Source organism: Notechis scutatus, chromosome 3 (genome assembly GCF_049901735.1).
Source record: "Notechis scutatus isolate UNSWTSFEM ecotype Mainland chromosome 3, rNotScu1.2, whole genome shotgun sequence".
Taxonomy (NCBI): domain Eukaryota; kingdom Metazoa; phylum Chordata; class Lepidosauria; order Squamata; family Elapidae; genus Notechis; species Notechis scutatus.
This window is the reverse complement of record NC_142011.1, coordinates 108433143-108460494: the sequence shown is the minus strand read 5'-3', so window position 1 is coordinate 108460494 and position 27352 is coordinate 108433143. Positions and strand designations below refer to the sequence as shown.

General features: G+C 38.0%; 1 protein-coding gene across 1 annotated transcript in view; it reads right to left on the bottom strand.

The window, feature by feature from the left end:
* The window catches only part of ATF6 (activating transcription factor 6), an 86473-nt gene continuing 59121 nt past the window's right edge, over positions 1-27352 (bottom strand). The window contains exon 16 of the mRNA XM_026686931.2: positions 1-3978. Within this exon, the coding sequence (XP_026542716.1) occupies positions 3770-3978 (209 nt within the window). The 3' untranslated portion in view covers positions 1-3769. The remainder of the gene's footprint in view (positions 3979-27352) is intronic.

Genomic DNA, 27352 nt, shown 5'->3' with positions numbered 1-27352 from the left:
TCTACAGGTATATTTTATTTATCTTTTAGAACAGAATGTAAACAATAGTAATTCTTGACTGTGATGTCCCTGTAGTTTGATTTCAATTCTAGGTATCTTGTTTAAAGACCAAGAAAAAAGACAATGCAATCGCTCTTCCAACAGTAATTTCAGATAACAAAAATGATTTCTTATTCAGATGTTTCAAAAAAATAAGCACAATATTGAAACAAGGAAATAACTTAAAGATAATTAGCAAAACAAACAAACCAAAACATCACATTAAATACAAACCTAACAATTGTTAAAAGTAGGCCATTGAATTAAGTGTCTCAAATTAACAGAACCTACTTTACAGCATTACTCAAAGCACAGACCCAACCTAATGTGCAAGATACAAATTTAACATTGTTTAAAGATGCCACAGTCTATAAAGAAAACACTCAAGAAATTTTAGGCTTTTGTGAAAGTGTTGTCCATATACTTTCTCAGAGGAGGAAGGCTTGTTTGTTTTTAATAAAGTGTTCTGCAAAAAGTTGTATTTCCAGCACAGTAATGAAAAAGCAACACGGGACATTTACTCAGCCAAAAGTAGTTGGCTAATTTTGGACAGGCAATATTAAAGAAATGCTGAGGCTGGCAGGAGAACAGCTCGAAACTGATTTCTACAGTTGGCCAGACTAGAGATGAACAAGGGCCCTCAAGAAGGGGAAGTTTTTCAAGCAAGGAAGGATGCTTAAGGCAGACAGAAAACTAAAAACAAACTTAGGTTTGATTGACTCTAAGTCTTGAATTCTCTTTTCCCCAGCCCACTGATTCGTCTTTTCAAAAGGTATACTTTTCTACCAGCAGATACTTTTTCTCAAGATAATATATTTAGCAAAATTGGATCTGGGATATTTTGATATTCAAAACCACTGCTAGATTTTAGTTGGCAATTAGCTTCATGGATATACAACTTAGTTTGATTGCAAAAGATTTTTATTATAACACTAACTTTAAGATGCAGGAAAAAAATTAGCTGAACTAAAAATGCTTCTCATCTGGAAAATTGTGATCTTGGGTGAAATTAATCTGAAAACCAGGATAACTACCAAGGTTTATCTTCAAGATACCCAAAAAAACTTCTAGTAAATTGCTCACTGATCTGTTCCCTACTGTTTTTTTAAGTGCACATTCAAACATCTTTTTGTTTATTTTTCCAGCGTCAAATTGCACATAGTATGGATGTGTATAGGGAACAGTTAACAGGGAAAAGTGTTCTCCTGATTGTGGCACGAAGGAACATCAGCATCCAAGTGAACAACGCCTTCTTTAATCAAATAATGTTTACAAAACATTACTTAATTTCCAGTAAGAGCCAGACGAATTTTCTCAAAAAAAAAATAACAGAATTGTTTTGTCCCTCAAGACTGAATGCTCTGAGATCCTCAGCTCCATGTACAATGCAATTCTGATGACAGAATTTTTAACAAGTAATTTCATGCTACTCTCAAGACAGGGTTATGCACTGTGCTTCTGATATATCAATGTTCATAGCACTCTACAGAATAACTAATAAAAAAGGATTCTTGCCTTGTGAGCTTATAATACACAACACAAACAAGAATTGTGGCAGAGCAGGTGGAAAATATGGGGGTGAAGCTGACTTGGCCTAATTTTGCGGCCAGTTTCTTTTCTTGTTCTGTAAGGATTTTAGTTTTATGCTGTTTAATTATTTTGCTACTGTTTACGGTGGATTATTATCTTTGTTTAATTTTGTTAGGTTTTGTCCAGGTCACTTTTTATGCTTCTGAAGAAAGACTTAAAAGAAATTCAGATGTACATATCATTGACTTTACCTTGGTTACATCCAGCACAGAAAATAAATAAAGCTGATACATTTTCAGGTTGAAGTATACACATGTAATATTACAACTCCTACTCAATCTGTTATCCAGAAGAGTTAATGTATCAACGATTCAACCCACAACACAACAGTTACAGACAAGAATTTTGCCTACCCCTTTTCAGGGAAGACTCTACTGCTTACCCTTTCAGATCTGTTGTTATATTGATCATATTGCTCATTGATCACATTGCTCATACATTTGCATAAATATCTGTTCAATGCCTGAAGTGGATTTTTGTGGAAATGGTGATAATATTTAATAAAAGAGTGCAAGATGTGGAAGTGGAATTTTGGAGGTCAAACAAAATCACACACATACAGAAGGGAAGAAAAGTAGATGATGACTATGCAATGGGAGTGAGCCAATGGAGGTTTTCTTTGCTGAGAGGCACACAAACCTTTGCTTGTGAGGCATACGTTCTCCACCTATTTGAAGCAGCCTTTTACATTCAGAGCTTATTTTTCCCACTTCACAGATGCTTAGCCTAGTGCTCCTCTTTCCTCACTAGTCTTAACTTTGCTATGAAATCTGCCCTGAGGATATTTACATCTAAAGGAGGCTTAGCTATTTGATAAGAAATAAATAAAGTAGATTATGCAGTACTATGCTCTAATTTGTATCCCCTGTAAAGATCTATGCACTGGGCAACACATCCTCCCCTATCCCAATCTTGAAGTATATCCCAATGTGGGTATTCTATATGCCCAATGTGGGCATGAACTATGCCAATGGAAGAGGTGGAGTGGAAAAAGCAGAGAACCTGTTCTCATTGATCTAGCGCTCTCGGTATGAATGGGGGCCTTTCCCCTAGAACCTACCCTTTTTGATCCTTCCCTGTTGCCAAACCAGAGGACATAAATTATTCTTATGAGCAAATTCATGTAGGAAGCTCATGAAGATGCGCACAGAACCTGGGCCAATAGAGAAGCACCACTTGCCCCAATTCCAGTATATTCACTTAATATTTAGCCCAAAGTAATAAGAGAGTGTTCAAAACAAAGCTCTTCGTTAATAATGTTGCAAGGTTCGGTCAATAGGTGCCCATGAAACTGGTTCAGGTACATTCTGGCAGAATTTTAATTTCTATAATTTCCCCAGTAACAATACTTTACAACTATTTGCACATAGTTAAAGGGCGGTATCAACAAAACATCTGTATCTTGTGTAACAAATGCAAAATAGCTGGACTGGGCATTTGTTGTATAATAAAGTACAAGAAAAAGGCAGTGTAGGACATAGGGCTTTGTCTAGAGACTGAATAAAATAATGAAAAAATACAGAAAATAGAGAGTGTAGCAAATGGCTTAAACTCTAATTTGGTAAACAAAAGCCTGTAGTTCCTTATTTTCTTCCACCTTCCCCCACTGGTAAAAAGAAACAGGAAAGAGAACCCAGGATAAGATTGAATAAAGAATGCGAAGGATAAACTCTACAGACCAACTAAAATAAAAAATAGAATACAAACAATTAGCGACAAATACCCTGTAATTTATATGTGGCTCCTTTCTTCTTCAGAAACTGCCAAAAAATTGATATTTATTTCGAAGAAGGTAGGGGAAAGAAATGACATTTAGTGCCCAACCCCCATCCCAGGAATTAAGTTAACCCCACAGAAGCCTCACTTCCACCAATAACACTATTTTACCCATTGCAATGTTAGTATTCCTTTCAACAACGTGAAGTTTTTAGGCCCTTAAATATTGTCTTATAAAGATGGCAGATAATCTAGACAGAGTGGGTGAGAAACTATTTTTGGCTAGGTCTAAAAGCAGACAGAATCCTGAGATCCAAAAACCTGAAGCTGTTGTCTAAGACAGGATACTGCCCCTGACACTGCCATGGCAAACCTACACAGGTTGCCTGTCCCAGAGCACATATGAAGGCCTCATTTGGAGAGCCTATTGGGGTGATTCACTGATCGTTCTCACAGCAGAAGCTGCCTCTGGAACAGTTGGAGGAGAATGATAGAAGGACGTCGTATGGTTCCTCTGCTGTTCTCGAAGGTAAGGTGGGATGGATGAGCTTTTGATATGCAGGATCCTGGTGTCCATTACTTCAGTGTCTATCTGCATCATAACTTCATAGTCTTGCCCATTAATTATTTTCTCTACAAAAGGACAGAAGAAGGAAGAATTAATCAGAAATAAAAATATTGGGGATATAAAAGGAAAAAAAAACTAAAATGACTTCACAGAAGCAAGGGTGCCTGTAATTTATTTAGAAAAATGGCAGGCAGGCTTTAAAAGCAAGAAAATGATTTAGGACAAATAATCAACCTACTTCTAAAAGAAAAGTCATACTTCAAAATACTTCAAAACATCCAGTTTATAATAAAGGCTTTGCTCTTTCAGATTTAGATATATTGTTACTTATCCTATTTTGAAGAATGCTCAGCAAATATTATGATGGTTTAGGATCAATTCAAGCAGTATCTAAAAGTCTGAGAATGTTACAAGTGTTTTTGATAGCTGAATTTGCAAGGCTGAATACTTCTAATTTTTCAGTTGTTTTGTTAATTTTATTGTAACTTCTAATACTCCAACACCTATGGAAAAACGTTTGCCAGTTTATTCCATGGTTAAGCCACAATAGTTCTCAATCTTTTCAGTTCCTTTTGGGATATCCTAGTGCCACTTGGTTATCAAGCTGTAAGCAACATCTTTTTCCAGTTTTTTTCTGATGTATTGTGGTATAATTGAATTTGGAAGTCTCATAACGTTTTTATATGATCATTCTGAGTCACTTTTTCAATGTTATCAGCATACCTATACTTTGAGATATCAAATTCATACCTTTAAGATACATCCTGTATATTATTTCTGCCACACATTTTTTTATTTTATAATCTGACAGGACAATTTTGCTACATGTACATGTATTCAATGAATGGTTAACAGCTTCATTTTCCCCCCCAATAAGTTGCTTACAGTTTTTCAAGTTTTTTTTTAAATGTTTGTTTGTTTTTTGCTAGTACCTATTCTGGAGCTGAAATATTAGTCTTACTGTTACTCCTGATGGATGCAATATGAAGCAATTGCTTTTTATTTCTTTTGACTGCGCAAAGGTTTTCTTTTTCCAATTTTTCATTCACTGTTTTAACTGTTTTGATTTTTGCATGCTGCCCTTAATGCTGTCACAATCAAAATATTTTCTTTGAACACATCAATTATCATTTTCTCTTTTTCTGATTTTAGGTAATCATTTAAATCTTTGATGTCATCCTCTATTGCTTGTTTCCACACAATCACTCTTTGAATGTAGCACACACTGTACTATTGTAAATTTTCAGGACTTGCAGTCCAAAGCATTTAGTTTGGCTTGTGTTGAGTCTTACTGCTGGCAGCATATTCCAGTGACTAGGTATTACTGGCTTTGATTATATTAATACCATTCTGCTTCAATTTAAAACTTTTCTTATTTGTTTGATATATTGAGATATGTTTTTCTTTTTTCATTTGAGTTTGCAACATTTTATTTGCTTCTAAAATGCCCAAATATTTTAAACTTTCTTCCATTGTCCATCTAGGAATTCAATTTTTTCCTTATTTTTTATTGTCAATGCTATGCATTTATCTAATCAAAATTCCATGTTGTTGTCATCACTAAACCATATTTAAAAGAAGTTGTATTTTCCTTCGTTATTCCAAATCATTTCTGTAGTGCAAAAGTCATTTTTCCCTTTTGCTTGGGTAAGTCCTACAGTAGCCTGATGGCATTTGATTCAAAATAAACATCAGTGGAATCAGAGCGATATAAAAAGCAATGGAGACCAAAAATATATCACAATACAGAATAACAGAATTGGGTTAATTGTTCTGTCAGAAAATTTCTCCTTAATGCTAGATTGGATCTCTCCCTGATAAATTTCCTTCCGTTACTTCTTCTCCTGTCCCCAGATGCTTTGGAGATTAAAATGACCCCTTCCTTACTATGACTATACTGTCAAATATTGCAAGGGCTGTTATCATGTTACTCCTAGTCCTTCTCTTTGTTAGACATACCCAATTCCTGCAACTGTTCATTGTATGTTTTAGCCTCCAGTCCCCTAATTCTCTTGGTTGCTCTTCTCTGCACTCTTTCTAGAGCAGGGGTTGCCAATCTTTTGGGCCTCAAGGATCACCAAACTCATACTTTTAAATCTGGAGGACCACTAATATGAATTTTTTTAAAAAAGATAATATATTTAATATTTTTTTATTTTTTATATTAAATATAAATGTACTATTTAAAAAATTAATTTTGTAATATATAAATATATAAATATATATATAAATATATATTTTTAAATATAAAAATGCTTATTTAATTATAACAATATATATATATATATATATATATATAAGAAAAGCAGAGCACCCCCCCCCCAAAAAAAATCTGGTCTCCTGTCATTTCATATCTCTCCCAAGTCAGAGGAAACCTCTCCCTCTTTTGCCAGGTGTGGCTGCCTGGAGTTGGGGGAGGGAAGGAGGGCCGAGCTGGAAGCCTCACCTGGCTTGCGAGGGGAGGGCGCGATCTCCTGCACCCCCCCAAGAGCTTCTCTTCCTCCTCACAAGAAGCGCTCACACGCAAAGCCCTCACTGCCCCTCTGGCCCCCGACAAGCCACCTCCTTCCCGCTGAACATGCGAGTGCTTCTGGCGAGGAGGAAGAGGGGTAGAGCTTCCCCCTCGCAACATCTTCACCTGAGGGCAGCTGCTTCCTGCGACTCAGGAGGTCCGTGCTCTTCCCACTGCTGCTCGGCCTCCTCGATGCGCTGAGGCAGGAGGCAGCAGCCACGACATGGGAGACTGCAGGATTGCCCCAACTCCCCGCCTCAGCATGCTGCGGCCCACCAAAATTTTCTTGCGGCCCACACTGGTTGGCGACCGTTGTTCTAGAGTCTCAACATCTTTTTTGTATCATGGTGACCAGAAATGGATGGTGTATTCCATTTCATCATACTATACTATACTTATCAAAGCAGTATAAAGTGGTACCGTGTTTCTCACAAAATAAGGCTGGGCCTTTTTTTTTTTTTGACCCCCGAAAAAATGGCTAGGCCGTCTTTTCGGGGGTGACTTAATTTCCTCCCCCACCTAGAGCGGTCCATATGCACATACCTCGCCACGAGGCCGCTTCTATTGCCAGCAGCTCCCGAAGGCAGAGTCCCCAGCTGCTTCAGGGCGTGGCGTGGCTGCCCGTGTCCCCTGCCTAAAGGCAGTCTCTTTCAGGCGATGGAAGCTCCCCAAGGGCAGTCACCAGCCACTTCAATTGGCCGGTAGAAGCGGCCTCGGGTGAGGCCACCACTCCCTCGCCGCGAGGCCGCTTCTATCAGCCAATCAAAGTGGCTGGTGACTGCCCTTGGGGAGCTTCCATCGCCCGAAAGAAACTGCCTACAGGCAAGGGGACATGGGCAGCCACGCCACGCCCTGAAGCGGCTGGGGCTCTGCCTTCGGGGAGCTGCTATCAGGGTATTCTAGCCTAGGCTACCTGCAGGGCACTCCTACAAGCAAGTTTTCTCCCCACCCCCTGCCCTTCCCCCATTTCTCTTCACCTCGTGTAGTTCTAACGAACGATGTGAGAAATGGTGGGGAAAGCGCATGGTTTAAATAGGCCTAAATTTTGGAGGTGGGGCTTCATTTCACCTCATGCCTAGAAATCATGCTGGGCCTTCCTATTGGTGGAGGCCGTATTGTTGGAAAAACACGGTACTAACACTTCAGGTTAATAAAGAGGGACTTTGATCCCTCTGTTGATGTAGCCTAGGACTACACTGGCTTTTTTTGGCAGCATTAATGAGAGTCCTATTTCTGATGATACTTCCTTATCTAAACTCAACTGGCATCCATATTCAATTAAAGAGAAAGCATTTAAAATGTGTCCTAGTTTGATGATTTTCCCATAAGGGTTTAGAAATGAAAGCTAAAGTTGGTTTTGTAATTCTCAATTTTATCCCTGTTTAGTGACCATTAAACAGCAGGAAGTTCTTCCCTACACTCGTCTATACCAAAATGATAGAAACCATGCAATCTGGAATTTCCCTCCAAATGACCTCCAATTTCCTCATTCTTTTCTCTGTTGTGTTCCAGAATGATTACAACAGTTAATATATGCAAAGAAGATAAGCTTGAGTAAAAAGAGCAACAATATACTATTTTGAGAATAAAGTCTTTATCATACAGGATAGTCTTTATTTTGGGGCATATTTATTTGGGTGAAATTGTTACATTTAGGACTAGAAGTACATTTCTTCAAGGTCACAGTAGCTCTAGACCTCTGAAACATTGCCCTCCTCAGATTTAGCTAAACCAGAGATGGATAACCAGTCTATAAAAGTAATCTGGCCTCTTAGGACAATATCAGGGCTGCAGAACTTTACTCAAGGCACTTCTTAACATCTGCCGCATTTTGTCACCTCATACAGAACACTGTAATAACTAGAAAGTTACTTGCTCTTTTTTTTTTTTTGGCTTTTCTTTCCCTTTGGGGAAGGAGTGGCGCAAATGAAGGAAGTTTTACCAAAGCTGCTCGTTTAAGCTGGGAGGGCCTTTAGGCACCAGCTTTACATAATGTTGAGTGGGGATTTATGGTTCAGATCCAGCCAATTACTTGGCAAAGCTATTTACTTTGAGCCAGATGAATTTGTCTTATGCGAAAAGAGTGAAAAAAAGGAGCAGAAAACTGAACTGAAAAGAGAAGCTGCATCTTTTGGGAATGAACACCTCACTTCTACCATGTACTTAGCTTTTTTAAAGCTTTATTGATTTGCCTTCTAGAAAATAAGCATCGGCAATTGGAATCTATTAAAAAAGAGTTCAAGGTTACCAATATGCAAATAATTTTCTCCCTTAATTTTATCTGAAGTTGTTGTACAAGTTTTAAATTGGTGGAAGTTTTAAATTAATTTTAAGTTAGAGGCTAAGAAACCGAACTTAATTCAAATGAACCGAGTTGTTTTTAATAATTCAAAAGAAAGTGGAGACAGCTGTGATTCCACTATCTGTGAAATCTGATTTCTCTCCTGCCTCCTAAACCAACTTGCCCGGTGAGCAGAGCAACTGGGTCCAGTTAGAACTCCCAAGGGCCTAGTCTTAGTTATGAAAAGCTTCCCCTTCTCTTTCACTGCTTCTTTCTCTGCGCTTCCCTACGCACCCAGATTAGGTACATGGCTGCCTCCTGGAAGATACAGGACTACTGGAAGGACACTCAGCTTTAGATTACCAACATAGCAAGGCTCTCTCTTTTACAGCAATTGCACTGTGTCAGAACACATGGCTGAAGCAGTCTACTGGTTCCTCTAGTGCCAAGTTATGTCTTTCAACTATTGCTCTGTTGGTCAATGGTGGTGGCAATTGCACAAAAAACTCACACCTACATAGATAGCTAAGAAGAGTGAACTGAAAACTAGATTCTTGGATCTGTTCCTCTGTCCCTTCTCATAACAGATCAGACTAGGAAATACACCGCTATGCCTTATATATATATATTCCTGTATTCAGACCTGAACTAGGTGACCAAGATTGCTGCCACAGTTACAAATGGTATGCTATTTTGAGAAGTATATCATACTGGATGTGATGATGAACCCCTAATTCTTGGCTGTATTATTCCATTTGACTATTGTAACACATTTACCTATGCCTTCACAAGTATTTGGAAACCTAAGATAATCCTTTCCAGGGAACAACTGATTTCTTAATCTGAGGGGCTTTGATGGTTTTTTGGTGCATTTGAGCACAATGCAAGTGAAGTTATCATAGACAAAGTCCTAAACAAATTGCAGTCAGAAGGCTCACATTCATCCAAGTGAGCTTGGCCTTGAGCAAGGCCCCCTTTTTTATCCCCCATAATCACAAGGAATATGAAAAGAAAAACAAGAGAGTTTTTTTGGGTACACCATCTGTCTCTGGATCTCTGGGCTAATGGAGGCCAGATGAGTATTCTCCGTAGCATCTTTTTTTCTTACAAAGACAGTATTCTTTAACTTTGGCATTTAAGTTGATTTATTTAAGAAATAAGCTTTTACTGGTTGGTTGCTATTTAGTCTGATGCATTTTTAATTCGCTGTGAATTAAATTTATCTTTCCTGATGCATGCTTAACTACTGTTAGCCATTTAAAACACCATTTCTGGCAGGAAAATGGGCAAAATTGCACTAGGAACTATTTCAACTCCCACCCCGTTTCTTAGTTTGGAAACTATACAGATCAACAGATGAACAGAGTTGGAAGGGACCTTGTAGATCATCTAGTCCAACCCCCCATCCAAACAGGAGGCCCTACATCATTTCTGACAAATGGCAGTCCAATCTCTTCTTGAAAGTCTCAAGTGATGAGATTTAATTTTATAATTAAACCACCTCATTTAATTAAGGTAGGTTATGTAGGATTCCCCTGAATAATCTTATTCTTCATTAAGACTAATGAAGCTTTTCTGAAGCTTTTCTCATCACTTACGTAATCAATCAGTCTTCCCTCCTAACATTTTTGCATACATGCCAGCTGGCCTTCAAACTTGCACCATCCCAGTACCTCTCAGTAGGTGGCCAGCTTCCTACATTCATGGGAGGTTCACTCCAGAAAATTCTGCAGCCTGAACTGCCCTTGGTTATTTTTGTTCTTGCTATTTGTTTCTGAATGAGCTAAATGTCTGCAGTGAAACAGTACTCTTCACTGGTATCCAGAAAAGTTTGATTCTCTTTCATGAAAATTTAATAACAAGGATGTAGTGAAACAGAAAACATACTAAGGGAAGAAAATACCACCCTGATCATGCCTAGCCTGAAACTTTACTATACTCCCACTCCTGCTATAAGCAATTATCTAAAGAATTCGTGGAATTGAAATGCATAAAGTTGTTAAGGTTGAAAAACACAGATTCAAAGGAACTTGTATCCTAAGGCATATGTGGAAGACTGCAACTTGGAATGTAGGAAGACCACATAGTAAAAAATATAAATTATTGAATAAGATGAAAGGTAAAAGTATATGGAGGTGTACAATAAATGGTGTTACTCTGAGTTTTATTTTAAAAAATGAAAAGTTAGTATGCTGTATTGCAAAATATGTATCTCTGGCATTCTTCTTTACTTCCAAGTATTCTTTTGGGACTCAAAAGCTTTCAAAGAAAATAAAACAGATATGCAGCTAAAATTCAACATTGCTTTGGGAAGAGTGGCCATCTTTTCTTTTTTAAAAAAAGAGAGAGAGCAAAAATATGAGGGATAGGAAAAGGGAGCCTCAGGGTGTGACAAAATTCCATTTCAATGTTGTCCTTGTCGACATTTGCTCATGATCCAAAAAGATTGGGGGCTCTGCCCTGTACTAAGCCAGGCATGGGTCAATTTCATTTAGTAATTCTCTTTTATAGGACCTCTGTTTCTCAATCCAATCTTTCTCAGCCTTTTTGAATATTGACTTTTCCACTTTTAGTGCATGAACTCAATTACAAAACGTCGTTTCTCCTCTACATACATAGAAAATGAGTTTAGCCCTAAATTTCATCTCCATGACTAATTATCTCCCAATCATGAAGCCCATAATTTAATAATCCTAACACAATAGATATTAAAATATAAGATGTAATTTGCCTCACATGAAACCCAAAGCAGAATGTTCTGACCAAGAACTAGACTGGCCTCCTTACAGGAGCCCATGACATCAATTGTGGGGGACAGGAAGTCCACTCATTTTAAAGTACTTTGAAATACTGGCTTTCTTGGGAGTTCCTTTTGCCTTCATGTTTCTTGTTGGGAAAAAGCAAGGATTAAACAAAGAAGTCCCAAAGTGGGAGACAGCCTTGGTAAGGGCTTCATTTGAGACCTTCCGAGGTGCTTATGGAGACAAAAGCAGATGGGATGCCACTGGCAGCAGCCAAATATCTTCTTTCAAACAGAAGGCATATCAGTCATAATCTGTGCAAATTGTTGTCTTAGCCTTTGGACAGATGAAATTAATTATAAAATATGGGACAGGCATGAAACTTAACATTTTTGGTGCTAGACAGCTTTGGGACTTGCTCTTTATTTATATATTATTTTCTCCCTAATCAAGGTAGTTCCTTGATTAGGCTGTTGTTTACTAATTGTTTGTCTGAGTTGTAGTTTCTTGATTGGGGAGATTTTTTACTTTTTGAATCTGCAAACAACCAAGTTCAGAGAGCACCAAGGACTCCACAATTCAATCCTGACCTACATATACAGTTTCCTCTTCCATTGGTGCTTTATTTATTGTTATGTTCCAGGATACATTAGGATTCCAGGTTAACCTCTATACCAGCCATAGCTTAAACCACTTGTACAGATCATCAGAGCTCATGGATAAATGGAAGACAGTAGAAAGCAACTTGTTATTTCAGAAAAGTATCCAATTTTTCTGAAGTTGATACAACTCCTTAAAAAGTCTAAAAGATGCTTGACAGAGCAAACAGGATGTCTCCATGATAGGAAGACAAGACTGCTGACTTTTGAGATGAATGGGCCATTTGAGTTCTGCTATCATAAGATAAATAAGAAGAGATAATGGTTAACATCTTTTTTTGCAGTACAGATTACTTTTCCTTCTCTCCTTTGGTAGCATCAGAACATAGTTTAATTATGTGAGAGGTTTAGAGGGAGGGCAATGCATAAACTGGTTAATTTGCAGTTGGTTTGATTCTAGTTATTTTATTTGATATTTTGGTTTGCTGGTTATTATGTCTCCTTTTTTGAAGTAAACTAATAAAGACATACTTGACATTGCTGCAGTATTTAAAATAAAGTTGCTTACTGATCAAATCCCATAAATATTCCAAGAGATCAAATTATAGATCATTCTTTTCAGCAAAATACAAATTAATGAAAACTAAAGCTAATGGTTAGAAAACTATCTGCACAATTAAGGTGGTGTGATATCCTTGTCTTGAAAGACTACTGGAATGTAAAATGTATTCCAAGGCTACTGCTTCACTTTGCTTTTTATATCTAGGAAATAAATTAATGCTAAAAGTGGAAGGATTAATGACTGGGTAGTTTTTCAGCCAGATGGAGGGAAAGGTCTTGAAAAAGAAAAAATGATGCGTTGGACTTTATTTTGGCCCTAAATGCTGGTATTTGGTGCTGGATTTTGCTATTGAATTTTTAAAACCCAACTTAAGGATGTTACTCTAGGAGTAACACAGCTTTCCCAGCCCCCCAAGTCAGAGTTGCAGTCCATGGGAAGCATCCCAACAAAAAGACAAGACCAGTCATATTTGTAGAGAATGGGCAAGAACTGTCTATTGTAGACATCCTCATTATTGAACCTGTGGATGGATACCAAAGTGCTTGTCTAAAACACATTTTTAAACAAAAATTTAAAAGGAAGTTCATATAATATCAATCTCCAGAATCCATTTCATTTCCAAGAATCCCATAGGACTTATTATAGAGTTTTTTGAATGAAGAAACGAAAGAAGTTTCAGGGCAGGATTTATTTGTTAATATATATTGCCCAGTTCGAGACAAAAAGCAAACTAACAATTGATAATGAGCCTTTCTGTTAAGTTGGAATTTTGTGAATAGGCACCCACCCACCCATCGTAGAAATTGAGTACCCACAGCTTGCTTTCAAAGTGTTGACTAAATTTTAAAAAAACTGTTGAAGATTCCTGATACATTTATTATTTTATTTAACCCAACATTGCCCAATCTGGAATCCTTCCAATGGATTAGGACTGCAACTCTCAGGGTTCCCAGCCAGGAAGGTTATTGATCATTCTGGTTAAGACTTCTGAGGATTACCAAGAGTTCCAGAATGGAGAAGGGTAATTTAATAGCATTAGTATTTTCTTTCCTCTTAATTATTTAGTTAACTTTGAAACTAGCTGGAGTGAAACTTTCTGCAGGATATTTGTGTAGTATTACCCGGCTGTACATGACAGCTGTTCAATTACATGATGTTCAGTGAAAAGCTGGCCAAGAGCACACATTTTAAAAAAACATTTTAGTCCTGTGGGTTACTTATGCTGTAATTGTTTTGCAGAATTACATAAGATAATTAAGGAAATTACTTCCCTCCTCCTTCTATCTAGATATCCTGATTTATAAATATGCCAGTAGTTGTTTATCAATCCTGAATGTGCAAATACAGTGCAGATACCTCCCAACTGGTGGTATGTTGGCAGCAATATATTGATTTTCAAGGCAGTCTATAGAGATCCAAGCCTGCAACAGAAGAGCATGAATATGCTTGTGATAACACTGGGCCTTGATTACACTTATGAAGTAGTGGACAAAATGACCAATTACTTTCCTAATTGTTAGCAGGGAACACTATATCTGACAATGAGTCTGCAATCTAATGCTTGCCTTTCTATTTTTCTAAAAAAACATTTACGTGGATTAACCAATTAATCAAGTCATGATTCTTGACTGAAGTCAATATTCAAAAACTCACCAAGTGACAACTAATATAAACAAAATATATGGTGAAGAACATGAATGAATGAACAAAATGAAAGGCATAGTTTCATAGTTTTAGACACAAATGGACTTCCCATCAGTCTTGTCTTTTCGTAATTGCTTGGTCAAGTCCCTGCAGTCTTGGCAACATATTTTGAAGTGATTTGCTAGAGGCAATTAAAGTGCTTGACAGGATTATTTTTATGAGTGGTCTACTTATCCCATGCACCTCCTTGGTTTACTGAGGAGATCTAAGAAATGAAGCAGATAGAGATGCCAGGAGCAATGCTGGTGGAAAACAAGAAGCAAATATGAATTAGAGTTCACGTACAAGCCTATTCAGTACTAAAGGTGGCAAAGTATGTAACTTCTCTGCCCTTATTGCAGCTGTGAAATGCTGGCCAGCTTCTACATTTAAAATGTCCATGATCCTTTTGGGGAAGAATAGGCTAAAAGACTAGTCAATGTAAGTTGTGATCTCCTAGCCAATTTTTTTGAATGATTCACATTTGCTCTAAGTTGGAATCTGGACAAACAGAATTTGAAATGACAGAAGTGAGGTGTGGTGGTGTCATCTAGGACAGGGGTCCCCAAGTGGAGCACTCTCTACCGGGCCGCAAAGAATTTTTTTTTTAAAAAAATGGCGGCTTTCTTCGCCTTCGGTGAATGCTGCTGGGATCAGGGATCAAGGACACAAATGAAAGAAGGGAGGGAGGAAGCTACCGAAGCCTGTCCTTCTCTCTGGGTCAGCTCTCTCAGTCGCTCTCTCGCTCCTCCACCAGCACAGGAAGAAACTGCTTCAAAGAAGGGGGTGGCTTTTCCTGTCGCAGCAGCTCCTCCGAAGCGCCCGTTTCTCCCCACCCGCCCGCCCGCGCCGGGGGTGTGTGTTCAACCCAGTGCTCCGTTCTGCCTGCCTGCCTGCCTTCGTTAATGGTTGAATCGGAACAGCTTCGGCTGAGTAAAAGAGACGAATAGTTATTATTCTCAGCCGAAGCTGCTCCCAAACAACCAGAAACTAAGGCAGGCAGGCAGGCAGGCAGAACGGGACACTGTGGATTGAAGCGGGCGGGCGGGGTGGGGTGGGGGTGAAACGGGCATTTCAGAATAGCTGCGGCGACAGGAAAAGCCCCCCTCCCTCTCTCTCCCCCGGTCCTTGCAAAAATTTTCTGCTTGAAACCGGTCCCTGGTACAAAAAAGGTTGGGGACCACTGATCTAGGAGGCTTTTGACCTGTCAATTCTGAGGAAATCAGCAGAGTCCACTGTTACTTTAGTTCTGCCCCTTGCAGATTCAACCCATGCCTCAATTGGCTAGTTAAAGCAGGCAGGGAAAAGATGTGGAGTTTAATGCCACTTTGAAAGAAGGGGAGATGTGAGAGGTTCTTAAAAAGGAACTAATGTGACCACTCCCCACTTCAGAGATCTAACAAAACTGAATTAACTGTGGTTTTATCATTAAACTTCTCTTGGGTAAAAAGATTATTGAGAAGGTGATGTGACTGCAGTTGCAGAGGAAACAGAAGGATATAGATTACTGGACCCGTAGCCATCTGGATTCAAATGTGGTCATGGGAAAGAAACCACATTGGTTGTTCTAAGGAACATCCTATGGCACAATTTGGATGGAAGTGGCATTCCATCCTTATCACAGATGTTTCAGTGACACTTCTGCATAAGTGTGGAATCACTAATAACATCATAATCAACTCTTCATCATGGGCACAAAGACACACATAAATAAACTGAAGGAATGAACTAAGACATCAAGCTGCAATTTAGAAGGTCCCAAATCAGAATTGTAAAGGTATATCCTGATAATTCAAATATAATTTTAAAAACTACTCAAAAGTCATTGCCGTATGTTTTTATCGCTATCAACTTTTCACTTTCTTATTCAAATGAGAACGGCTTCTATATCTTATATGTTATGCAGACAAATTCAAGCATCCAGGGTATGGTTTCTAAGGGGAAAATTAATTTGTCCAAAAGAAATGCAATCAGAAATATATAAACATTTTAAATGTTTATATTTTAAATGTTTATAAATAATGTATATTAGCTGCAGTATAAAAAAGAATTTAGAAACTAATTACATATAATATATTTAGAAGTTTTTCTTCTAAAAACTTCATTATCATTAAATATCATTAAATAACAAAATATAGGAGACACATTATTTTTCTAACTATGAAATAACTTAAAGTATTCTTTTTTATGGTAATTTTCCCTCAATAATATCTGAGCATTAAATCTGGTAGAACCCTGGTAATTTCTTTTGTCTAGTTATTGATACTACATATCCTTGTTCTCTTTTTCTTCCATTAAAAAGTAACTAATTAAAATATGAATTAAAAGAAAGTTTTGTCTTTCTTGTTTACTCAAGGACAGATAAGCCAGAAGATGAATGGAAATGCAGCTTATCCAACTAAACACTATAGGAGTAAAATCTAAAACACAGTTTTTAGTTTTCCCTCAAAGACTGCCCAGGAATGGGGGAACTCCAAAGCAAATCCAAAAAGGGTTTACATTAGATTATTTGCACGTGAGTGGCACAGCTGTAACTCATCCCATAACTCACTTCTTGCAAATGCTGTGACTCAGACTAAACTGAGCTGTTCCACCTCTGTCTGGACAATATTTCCATCAAAAGAGTTGCTAAGCGTTACCAAATATGTGTATAAACACCAATTACTATTACAGCAAAAAGTTGCTAAAAATACACTCCTCTCCAAGCACATACCATCAGAATTTGAGAGATCTTCTTTTGGTACTATATTTATTGAACTTAAAGAAAAAGCATCTTTATGAATCCAGGGGCTTTATTTCAATGCAAGAACCTGCTTTAAAGCCATTTTGGATCAACACTTTAATTATAACTCATTTTATAACACATTGTTCCTTTTAATTAGGTAAAATTCTCATAACTGTTGTGGAATATTCTTTTTTGTTTTTTTTTTTTTTTGTGTGTGGGGGGGGGGGGGGGGGGTGGTGGTGGGGTTTTTTTTGTTTGTTTTTTTTGTTTTTTTTTTGGTTTTTTTTTTTTTTTTTTTTTTTTTTTTTTTTTTTTTTTTTTTTTTTTTTTTTTTTTTTTTTTATTTTTTTTTTTTTTTTTTTTTTATTTTATATTTTTATTTTTTTTTTTTTTTTTTTTTTTTTTTTTTTTTATTTTTTTTTTTTTTAATTTTTTTTTATTTTTTTTTTTTTTTTGGGAAAATTTTGATTTACACAATTTGGAAGGGTTGGGGGGGTTGTTTTTTTATTCCCCGCTTTTTTGTTTTTTTTTTTTTCCTTTGGATATTATTAGATTTTTTTTTTTTTTTTTTTAGGGGGGGCTGTCAAACTCACAGCCCATGGGCCAGATGCGTCATATGCTGGTCCCGCCCCGTTTAGTAAAGGGAGAAAAAGTTCAGATATGTCACATGACGCCACCATGACAATGTGAGTTTGACACCCCTATTTTAGAGGATTAAAAGATTGTTTTATTCTGTGTAAATTGCTCTCAACTTTATTGCAAACGTTTTTTTACATGTTTTATTTATTGCAATTTTCAATACACGCTTATTTCATACTGCTTTGTACATCAGGTAATTGGAAAGTACAAATAGGTTACATAGAGGTTCAACTTCTCCTTCCTGCAGATCATTTTTAATAGCTCATAATACCTGGGACTAGATACCAGTTGAGTATATCGAAGAGGCTTGAGATGTAAAAGGGGAAATAACTTTGGTCAAGACATCTATACAAACAGTGGTCTTTCAGGACAGATGCTACAAGTTACAATCTCCTTGTTGCGAAAAGAAATCAATGTATAATCAAGAAAGAAATTTGAAATATGTAACTGTTATTTAGAGATGGGAGAGCTCCAAAGAGATTATTTTTAAAACTAAGAACAATCCTGTTTCATTTGCAGTGCCCAGTTAGAATCCCACGCTCTGGAAAATGGAATGTGATGGGAAAAGAGGAGAAAGCTCAATTCCCAGAAAATGCTAGACATGAGATTCAAGTCAAGACAATAAAAGGGATACTAAGGGAATAAAATCTTGACCAAAAACCTCATTACCCCAGCAAATTAAACAAACTGCTACCCATGGGATTAAAAAACAACAGCAGCAACCACAAGAAACACCATCAAGACAAAACAGAATGATGATCTCATAAGTGACTGGCTTTTGTTTGCTTTCAAATTGCTTTTAACCAGCGGTCTCCAGTATTTTCAGAACAGCCATGTACTTTTGGTTCAAAATGTCAGCACACCAGCTGAAAGTCAGTGTTTAATAGTTCAGTTTAGTTCTTCATTATGATCTCTGCTCAATTACAACTGACAAAACATGTAATACAGTGGTCCCCAACCTTTTTTGTACCAGGGACCAGTTTCATGCAGAAACACTTTTTCAAGGACCGGGGGGAGAGTCGAGTTTGGTGGTTTGCTTGCAGATGTTTCATTACCTGACTAGGTAACATCTGATGTTGTTACCTAGTCAGGTAATAAAACGTCTGCCAGCAAACCACCAAGTTCAGGGAGCGCCAATGCCTCCTCATTGCAACCCTGAGCGACAGATATTCTCTTCTATTGGGACATTTAAACGGAGGGTTTCAGCTGCAGATTCAGCAACTGCGCTGGGCTGAGGAGCGCCTTCAAAACTGAGCGCTGGGCGGTGGAGGCCCATGGCTGTCTCCGCGGCTCAGGACAAGTCCCTGCAGGACGGCTGAGAAGCCCCGCCTCTTGGCCCTGCCTTCCTCAGCCTCATCCCTCAGGTGTCTCCCTCCCTCTCTCCCTCAGCCTCATCCCTCGTTCCTTTCTCAGTCGCTCTCTCACTCCTCCACCAGCCCAGGAAGAAACTGCTTCAAAGAAGCCGGCAGGGTGGCTTTTCCTGTCGCGCAGCTCCTCGAAGCGCCCGTTCACCCCCACACGCGCCGCGGTTCAATCCAGTGCTCCATTCTGCCTGCCTGCCTTCGTTTCTGGTTGTTCGGAGCAGCTTCGGCTGAGAATAATAACTATTCGCCTCTTTTTCTCAGCCAAAGCTGCTCCGAAACCACCAGAAACGAAGGCAGGCAGGCAGAACGGAGCGCTGGATTGAACTGCGGGCGGCGGGTGGGGGTGACGGGCGCCGGAGGAGCTGCGCTCCGAAACCACCAGAAACGAAGGCAGGCAGGCAGAGCGGAGCACTGGATTGAACCGCGGGCGGCGGGGTGGGGGTGAACGGGCGCTTTGGAGGAGCTGCACCGACAGGAAAAGCCACCCTGCCGGCTTCTTTGAAGCAGTTTCTTCCTGGGCTGGTGGAGGAGCGAGAGAGCGACTGAGAGAGGAACGAGGCGGGAGGAAACCGAAGCCACTGAGCCAGAGAGTAGGACAGGCTTTGGTTGCTTCCTCCCTCCCCTTCTTTCATTTGTGTCCTTGATCCCTGATCCCAGCAGCATTCACCGAAGGCGAAGAAAGCCACCATTTTTATTTTATTTTTTATTTTTATTTTCTTTGCGGCCCGGTACAAAATGATCCACGGACCGGTATCGGTCCGCGGCCCGGTGGTTGGGGACCCCTGATGTAATATATGTGTTTATGTTTTGTACCTGTTGCAAGCGGCCCAGAGTATCTTTGTATAGAGATATATATCTCTTTCTTTATCTCTTTGTATTTATTTAATCAAACAAATGAATAATCCAAACAAAAATGTTTTATAGAATCATGTGTTAACAAATATGCACATAAAGGGGGACTTCCAGTTTGTCGGCCGCGAGCGGTAGGGATTCGCGAAGCTGTGCGATCCCTGCCGCGCTAGCCGTTTTGGGGCTCCGATCCGGACGGATACGGAGCTAGGCTGCCCTGCAGGGGCAGCTGAAGGTAGGGGATCCGGAGAGGGGTTTGGGGTGTTGCAGACCCCTCCCGGCCGGCAGAACCCCTTTTCCCAGGAGCGGTGCAGCGGCGGTCCGTAATGGCCGCCACAAAGAAGCTGGCAGCCGGGTAAGAATGCGCAGGAGGAAGTGGAGAAAGTGTTTGGAAGGAGAAAGTTTTTCTTGGTTCCTAGGACTCTAAGACATATTTAACAAAATTCCTGAAAAGTATGATTTTCTGAATGATACCTTCTAAAAGAGGAAAAAAGCGGCAGTTTGATGGTGCTGAAAGGAAAGCTTACCCTCTTTTCCTATGGAATAAAAGTGAATATTAAGAAACCTATTTTTTTTTAGGTGAAAACTGGCTTTAAGCGATGAGTGGGAAGAGAGAGGAAAAAAAATCTGTATGCTAAGACTTTGTTGGAGGAGATGCTTTAAGGATTGAAAGACTAAAATATATTGCAATAAGATTTTAAGAAACAGATTTGGACTTTCTTTTTTTCTGATTGACACTACCCTAGGAGGTGAAAGTGAGAACTCTGCCTTGGTTTGGACTGATTGATAACTTTGGGACTGTTTTATCTTTCCTTTGGAATATTTTGGTTGCTGTAAGAAGAAAGAAGGTGAAAAGAAAAGAAAAGATTTATAATGGCTCTTTCTATTGAGGAACTGAGAAAAGATTATGAACAAGCAAAAAAAATGGTAAAGCTGGTTTGAAAGAAGCCTTCCTTTTTTTTAGAAATGGCGCTTATTAACTATCAACAAACATTACAACAGATGAAGACAGCAGAAGAAGAAGGTGAGGCAGCCATCTTTAATAAATCTCAGAACTCGACCAAGAGGGAAGGAAGAGGGAAAGGAAGAGAAATAAAGGACTTAAGATTTAAAAAAACATTTAAGAAAGGAAAAATAAGATGCAAAATCAATATAATGATAGTAAACAAAGGGAAAAGGAATACGACAGAGAAGGGAAGCCAGTAAGGCAGAGGCTAGAAGAAGGGGGTAGAAAGGTTTGTTGGGAGAAGAAAGAAAGGGAAAAGGTGGAGAAAAGCTACAAAGTTTTGAAATTAAATGGGAAAAAGGAATCTTTTTAGGGATAAAGGATAAAATATAATTTCTTCAAAGAGATTTTGCAAGGTACATAAGATGATATTGTAGTATTGTATTAGAAATAGAAAACTTAAATGGCTTAAGAGTTAATAAGAGATTAAAATGTTGAAATGTTTAATAATGATTGGTTTAAAATTTAATAATATGAGGAGGTTTAGTATTGAGTATTAATTAAAGAGTTTAATAAGATTATGGTATTGATGTTATTATAAAATTTTTATTATAGTATTTGTTTTTAATATTTAGATTTATTGTTTAACTATGTATTTAATTATTTTGGATGTATTATTCAGATAGAATGTACCAAGCAAAATCGGATTGGGTATTGGGTGTTATTTTAAAGATTAACTTGATTAATTTAGTGGGGAGATAGAAAGGCATCATACTCTGATTAGTGATTTCAGGAGAAATTTCTTTTTTTTAATAAGGAATGAGACAAAGGTACAATAAAGAATGGACAAAAGATACAAATATAATGACTCAAATTAAGATGATTAATTAAGATAGAATTAAGAAGAGTGAAATATGTGGAGAAGTTAATATAGAAGACTTAGAATGGTAAATAAAATAAGTAATGATATGTAAGATGAGCATGAATACAGTTGAAGTCCATGAAGAGAGAGATACCTGGGTCCAAGTTACTTTCCAAAAGATTTTTTTATGTTTTGTGTGTTGTGGGTATATGTTTTTTTTTCTGGGGAGAATTAATAAAACCTTGTAGAAATATAGAATGAGAATAATGGTAACTAAGTCAGAAAGAAATAGATGAAATAATAATAATAAAATTGAATAAGAGTAAAGAGAAATAAAGAGAAATTGGATAAGAGGTTTTTGTATGTTTATATGGAAATGGTTTAAAACAGAATTATAGTTTATCTGACTTGTTAAGTTTATAATGGAAAAAGGTTTAAATATGTAATGGATAATGATGACTTGTGTGTTTTGAAAATTAATAAAACTTGTTTTTTTAAAAAAACAAATATGCACATAAAGGACATGTAAACTTTAAACCTTATAGTAATATGTGAATAAGAGTGCAATTTTACCAATATGCCAAATTAGAAGTTATTCGTGGAAAAGAGTATGAGACCTTGAAGCTAATCTAGGCATTCTTTGGCTGCATTAGGCCTTAACTGCCTTTGCTATCTTATTCAATAACCTAGCAAAGATGAAACAGTTACAAAGTGTAGGAATTCTTTGAACCCTTTCTTTGAGCACCTTTCTAATATTCCTTGAACCTAGAACCTGGTTGTTTTGGGACTGGCATTTAAGAAAAAAATCTGAATAGACTATTACTTTCACTAGCTATTTTTACAACCTGCCCTCCTGCTTGCAAACTTTCAACACAATGCTGATATATTAGCAATCAATGATTTCAAGTTGGGCCCTGTTTATTTGTGCTTTTCAGGAAACTCATGGACAGGTGTGATTTTGAATTTATTTTCTCTTTTACAGCCTTACCAGGACAACTCCTTATGTCCCTGTAAAATCTTTCCTGCCAATTTAGACATTTCAGGAGCTATGCGTCTCTTTACTTATAAGGTGCCTAAGATACCTTGTGCAAGCTTTCATATCTGAAGGATTTGGGATTCTTGGACAAAGGCACTGAGGTTGTCAAGATTATTTATTACATCCCTGCACCCATGGAGAAAAGGTTAAACAGCCATTTACTGAATTATTATCAATATAATTTTTGGGGTTCTCCTAAACCCACAGCTGTTGCTCAAAGAACATGTAGTAGCTGTGTTAGGGAGAGGGGTGTGTCTTTGCAAAGATTCATCTTGTGCCCCATTTCTGGACCAAGAGGCCTTGCTCCTTTCCTTTGGATTACTGCAACAAGCTACATATGGGGCTGCCGTTGAAGACTACCCAGAACCTACAAGTGGTCCACAATGTGGTGGCATGTCCAGTGTTGGGTGTACAGATTACATCCCTGATGTAATTTTCTTCTATGTGCAATTCAAGATGCTGTTTATCATTTTTAAAGCCCTACATGGCACAGAACAGGTAGGCATGCTGTCATTTAAGGGAGCTTAAAGGGAGCTAGGAAGCCTGCCTTTTCTGTTCCAGCCAAGCTTCAGAAGTCCTCTTTGACCTTAAAAAAATGCTGAAGGCTTGGCGTTTCTAACAAATGCGACTGGCATGGAACAAACTTATGGGCTGCATGGGAAATGGGCAACCATATAAAACTTTTTAATAAATAAATTTCAGAATACAAGTGTGTATATGTGCATTGATATATACTGTGAATATAATAAGCACTTGGATATATATTTGCCATGTACTGTTTCCAATAGCTGATAACAACTCATACTGCATTAAAATTTTATATAAAATTTTATATTACCTTTTCTGCTATAAATCAAAATGAACATTTAAATTTTGATTTATTTTGATGCAAAAATAAATGATTAGTTTCAGAGATGAAATAACATTCAGTGCCCTCATACCACGTATCCTTATCATTTCTTATGTAAACAATAGTTTAAAAAATAAGCCACTCTGAGAACCACTGTGTCAGCAGTATAATTATTACAGGTAGATCTTGGAACAAAGAAAAGTTCCAGCAAATAAAGTGACATTAAAAACCACAACAAAACGATCAGTTCCTATTGCCAGCCCTGCTAGCTGTTCTTGAAGAGTCACTAAACAAGTTTGGCAAAGCCCAGGGCTAAGGCTGGCCCACAGCCCATGAGCTAAGAATGGGATTGTGGAGCCCAAATCCCAACTGAGTAAGGAATGTAGCTAAGTGTACTGGGTGGTAATAGAAGCACCCTTACTAGCAGGCCACTGCCATGCAATATCTGTCATGCTCCTTGGCCTGCAGACCTGCAGCCATGCCTGCAGAGGCTAAGAAGGGGCAGAAACAGACTCTTTTCAAAAAAAAAAAAAAGTTAATGCATAGAACAGCATCAGAGGATTTCACACATTTCTAACCCGTTTAATTTTGATTTTAACATTATGTAATTTATTTACATTTTCAGCCGTGTTGAAAATAGATTTTTTGACAAGAAAATAGCTGTCCACAGTATATGAACTAGATACCCCCCTTCCTGGTCTCCTTAAAATGGTACTTTTGTTTTGCAGCAGCACAAGAGGGAGAAAAGATGGACTGTAAGATGGATTGGCTGACGAAATACGTTTTCACTTCCATTGTAAAAAATATGTTAAAGATAGACTAAAACTCAAGGGATGACATTTGGAGCAGAGTTCTTCCAAATATTCAATTTAATACAGCAAGAGTGGAAAATTAAACAATCTACGCACAGAATTCCAAAGCAAAGCAAAGCATGTAACACTCCTTCCAGTTCCTAAATCTGTTCTTCCAGTTATAAAACAACCCTGCCGAAATACACTTTATCCTGCTTTACAAACAAATCCACTACTAGTACATAGATATATTAACTGTCCAGCTGACTAGCTCAATGCAATGCCTTACCTTGTGTTTTTGAACAGTAACATCCTCAAAGCTGAAGTATTTGGAGAAACCGAGACATCAATAAACATGAACAACAAACTGCACTACCCCTTCTACCCAATCTTGGCAGAGCCAGGTACAGTCATTTCTCTCCTAAAATGCCAGGAAGAATTTCATTGCTCTGATGTCAGATCACAAGGAGGTTGTGGGGTTATATTTTTTTTGGCACCAAAGTGCTATGCTGTAATAATAAAATGGCATTCTTAAAAATAGTATTATCTTAGGGTGTGTTTTATTATGGCTTTTATCTGTATTGTAATTCCTCCTTCTTTCCTTTCCTTCTTTCCTTTCCTTTCCTTTCCTTTCCTTTCCTTTCCTTTCCTTTCCTTTCCTTTCCTTTCCTTTTGGATTCTGATTCTTGTTTGAAATAGATTGATTCAAATACAGTATATATGTTGCACCTATTGAAAAACAAACGAACAAACAAACAAGAATGGATACAAAGCCTGAATTAAAATAAAGATGATGCTCCCTAGAAAAAACAGATGCACAAATACGTTAATTGGTTATGCTAATGAAAAGCCTAATATGTGGCTACCAGGCATTCTCACAGCTATACTATGAGCTTCAAACTAAATTTTTACCAACATCTTGTCAGATGTTAATCTTGTCAGTTGTTAAATTGAATGACAAGGCAATCACAATAAAAAAAATCAAATAACATACCCTATCAAGAGAATTGTTTATAAAGCTCCTCAGTTTTAATCCAGTTCTCAAACTAGTTTTCATCCCCATTTTTGGCAAGAAACTGGCAGTGCATATATATACAGAGCCTGGAATAAATGTTTATGTGAAGTTCTGAGGTGGGCCAACTGCATGAATCTGCAAGCCTAGCTGATTAATTTATGCTTCAACCTTTCTACCAAATGTGTTTGGATTAACGCTATTACAATATCTTGCATGGGAGAAAGGAAAAAGAGACCCTGTCCAAAACAGAGGCTCATTACCAGTTCTTTCTATATATGTTAACATGTCAGGCTACTTCTATTACCTCTAAAATTGCTTTCCTGCTGCTTTAATACATAAGGCGGCAAGTTAGAAAAACAAGACAGGATGAAAATTCCCTGCAGAACTTGCTTTATTATTTCATTTCTCTGCTGTTTCCTGTCCAAATGACTAAACACTTATGAATTTTTAAGTTATACAGATTTAGTAATCTTTATACACAAAAATAACTTAATCATTTTTTGGTCTGTTTTACAAGTTGCTCTCTTACTCACTGAGGTGAAAATACTGCTTGGTTTGCATCTGTAATACACTGAAAGTTAGGCACATTTTTTTAAAAAAAGGGAAGGTTGGTGCTGAAATCCAGCCCTCTTCATCCAAAGGCACCATCCCCACTCCATTTCCTGATTTTTCAACTCTCTCTTCCCAGAGCTTTCTTCAGAGTCCAAAAGCCCAGCATCTTCCAATCTGCTCAAGCCCAGCTTTCCAAGGAACATTCTCAAATCTGACTTTCAGTCTCCAGACCCAGTTGACCAACAGCCAACAGTGGATGGCAAGACACCAGAGCTTTCAATATTCTGAAAAATGGCTTGGAAGGGAAGTTGATATACCAAATGAAACAACACTCAATTCATATTCACAAGACAATGGAAACAAACACTTGAAGAATCACTAGTAAAATGTTACAAGTGCTCCAGCAAGGGAAGGAATGCATGTATACACTGCTGCATTTTATCCTAGTGCCTGTTTCTAAAGGGTTAGCATTGCAGATAGTCTTCAACTTATAACCATTTCTTTAGTGATTGTTCAAAGTTACAACAGAACTGAAAAAGGGAGTGGGGGAGAGATGTCCTATTTCTTCTGAGTTTTTTGAAGACTGCCAGAATCTTGCTTTCCTTCTTTATTACAAGCTTGTTTTGGGGGTGGATAATTTTTGTATGGTTGTAACTATTAAAAACAGGCAAGCTTCGTCACCTAGAAGCTTGCCAAGATTTTTTTCTAGTAAGGTTGGCACCAACTGTCAACCAACCCATGCAATCCCCTCCAACCAGCACTTCACCTCCCAATGTCCCTCACTGGATGTGACCTCCCCATCACAAGACCCAACACAAGACCCTCACCTGACGTGACCCACACCTGACCGATCACAAGACCTTCACCTGACATGACCTCCTCATCACAAGACCTACTGACCACACGAAGCCCTTATAAACAAAAGAACACTGACACTGACAACTCCTAAACTCTGCTGGTAGCCTGGTAACAAAACATTTGGAAACCAACCCACAAGCTTGGAGAATGAACCTCCACCCTCATCCTACATCCGAGCTACAGATATTCACCACCATTGCAAGGCTATGTTTGTTAGATACAGGGACAAAGTGAGCCAATTCTAGACAGTTTACTACAGTTGTCAGACTGTGCTCCTTCTAGATCCCAAGAAAGAAATACTCAAACTCCATGGTGTAGAGCAGAATTTATCTTTTACTGGAAAATGAATGGTAGCAAACAGAATCAATTCCGAAACTAAAATATTGGCGGGTAAAATCATGTGGTCATCTCTAGGTGATGATAAAAAGCATAGCAACAAATGAGCCATAATTAGGAGCGGAGATATCTGGATAGGTAGGGATGGATATCTCTTGAGGCTGACATCAGTAGTAATAAGACTGCTGCTAGTTAACATAAACATAAAAATGTTACAAATGTGCTTTTAACATTCCTG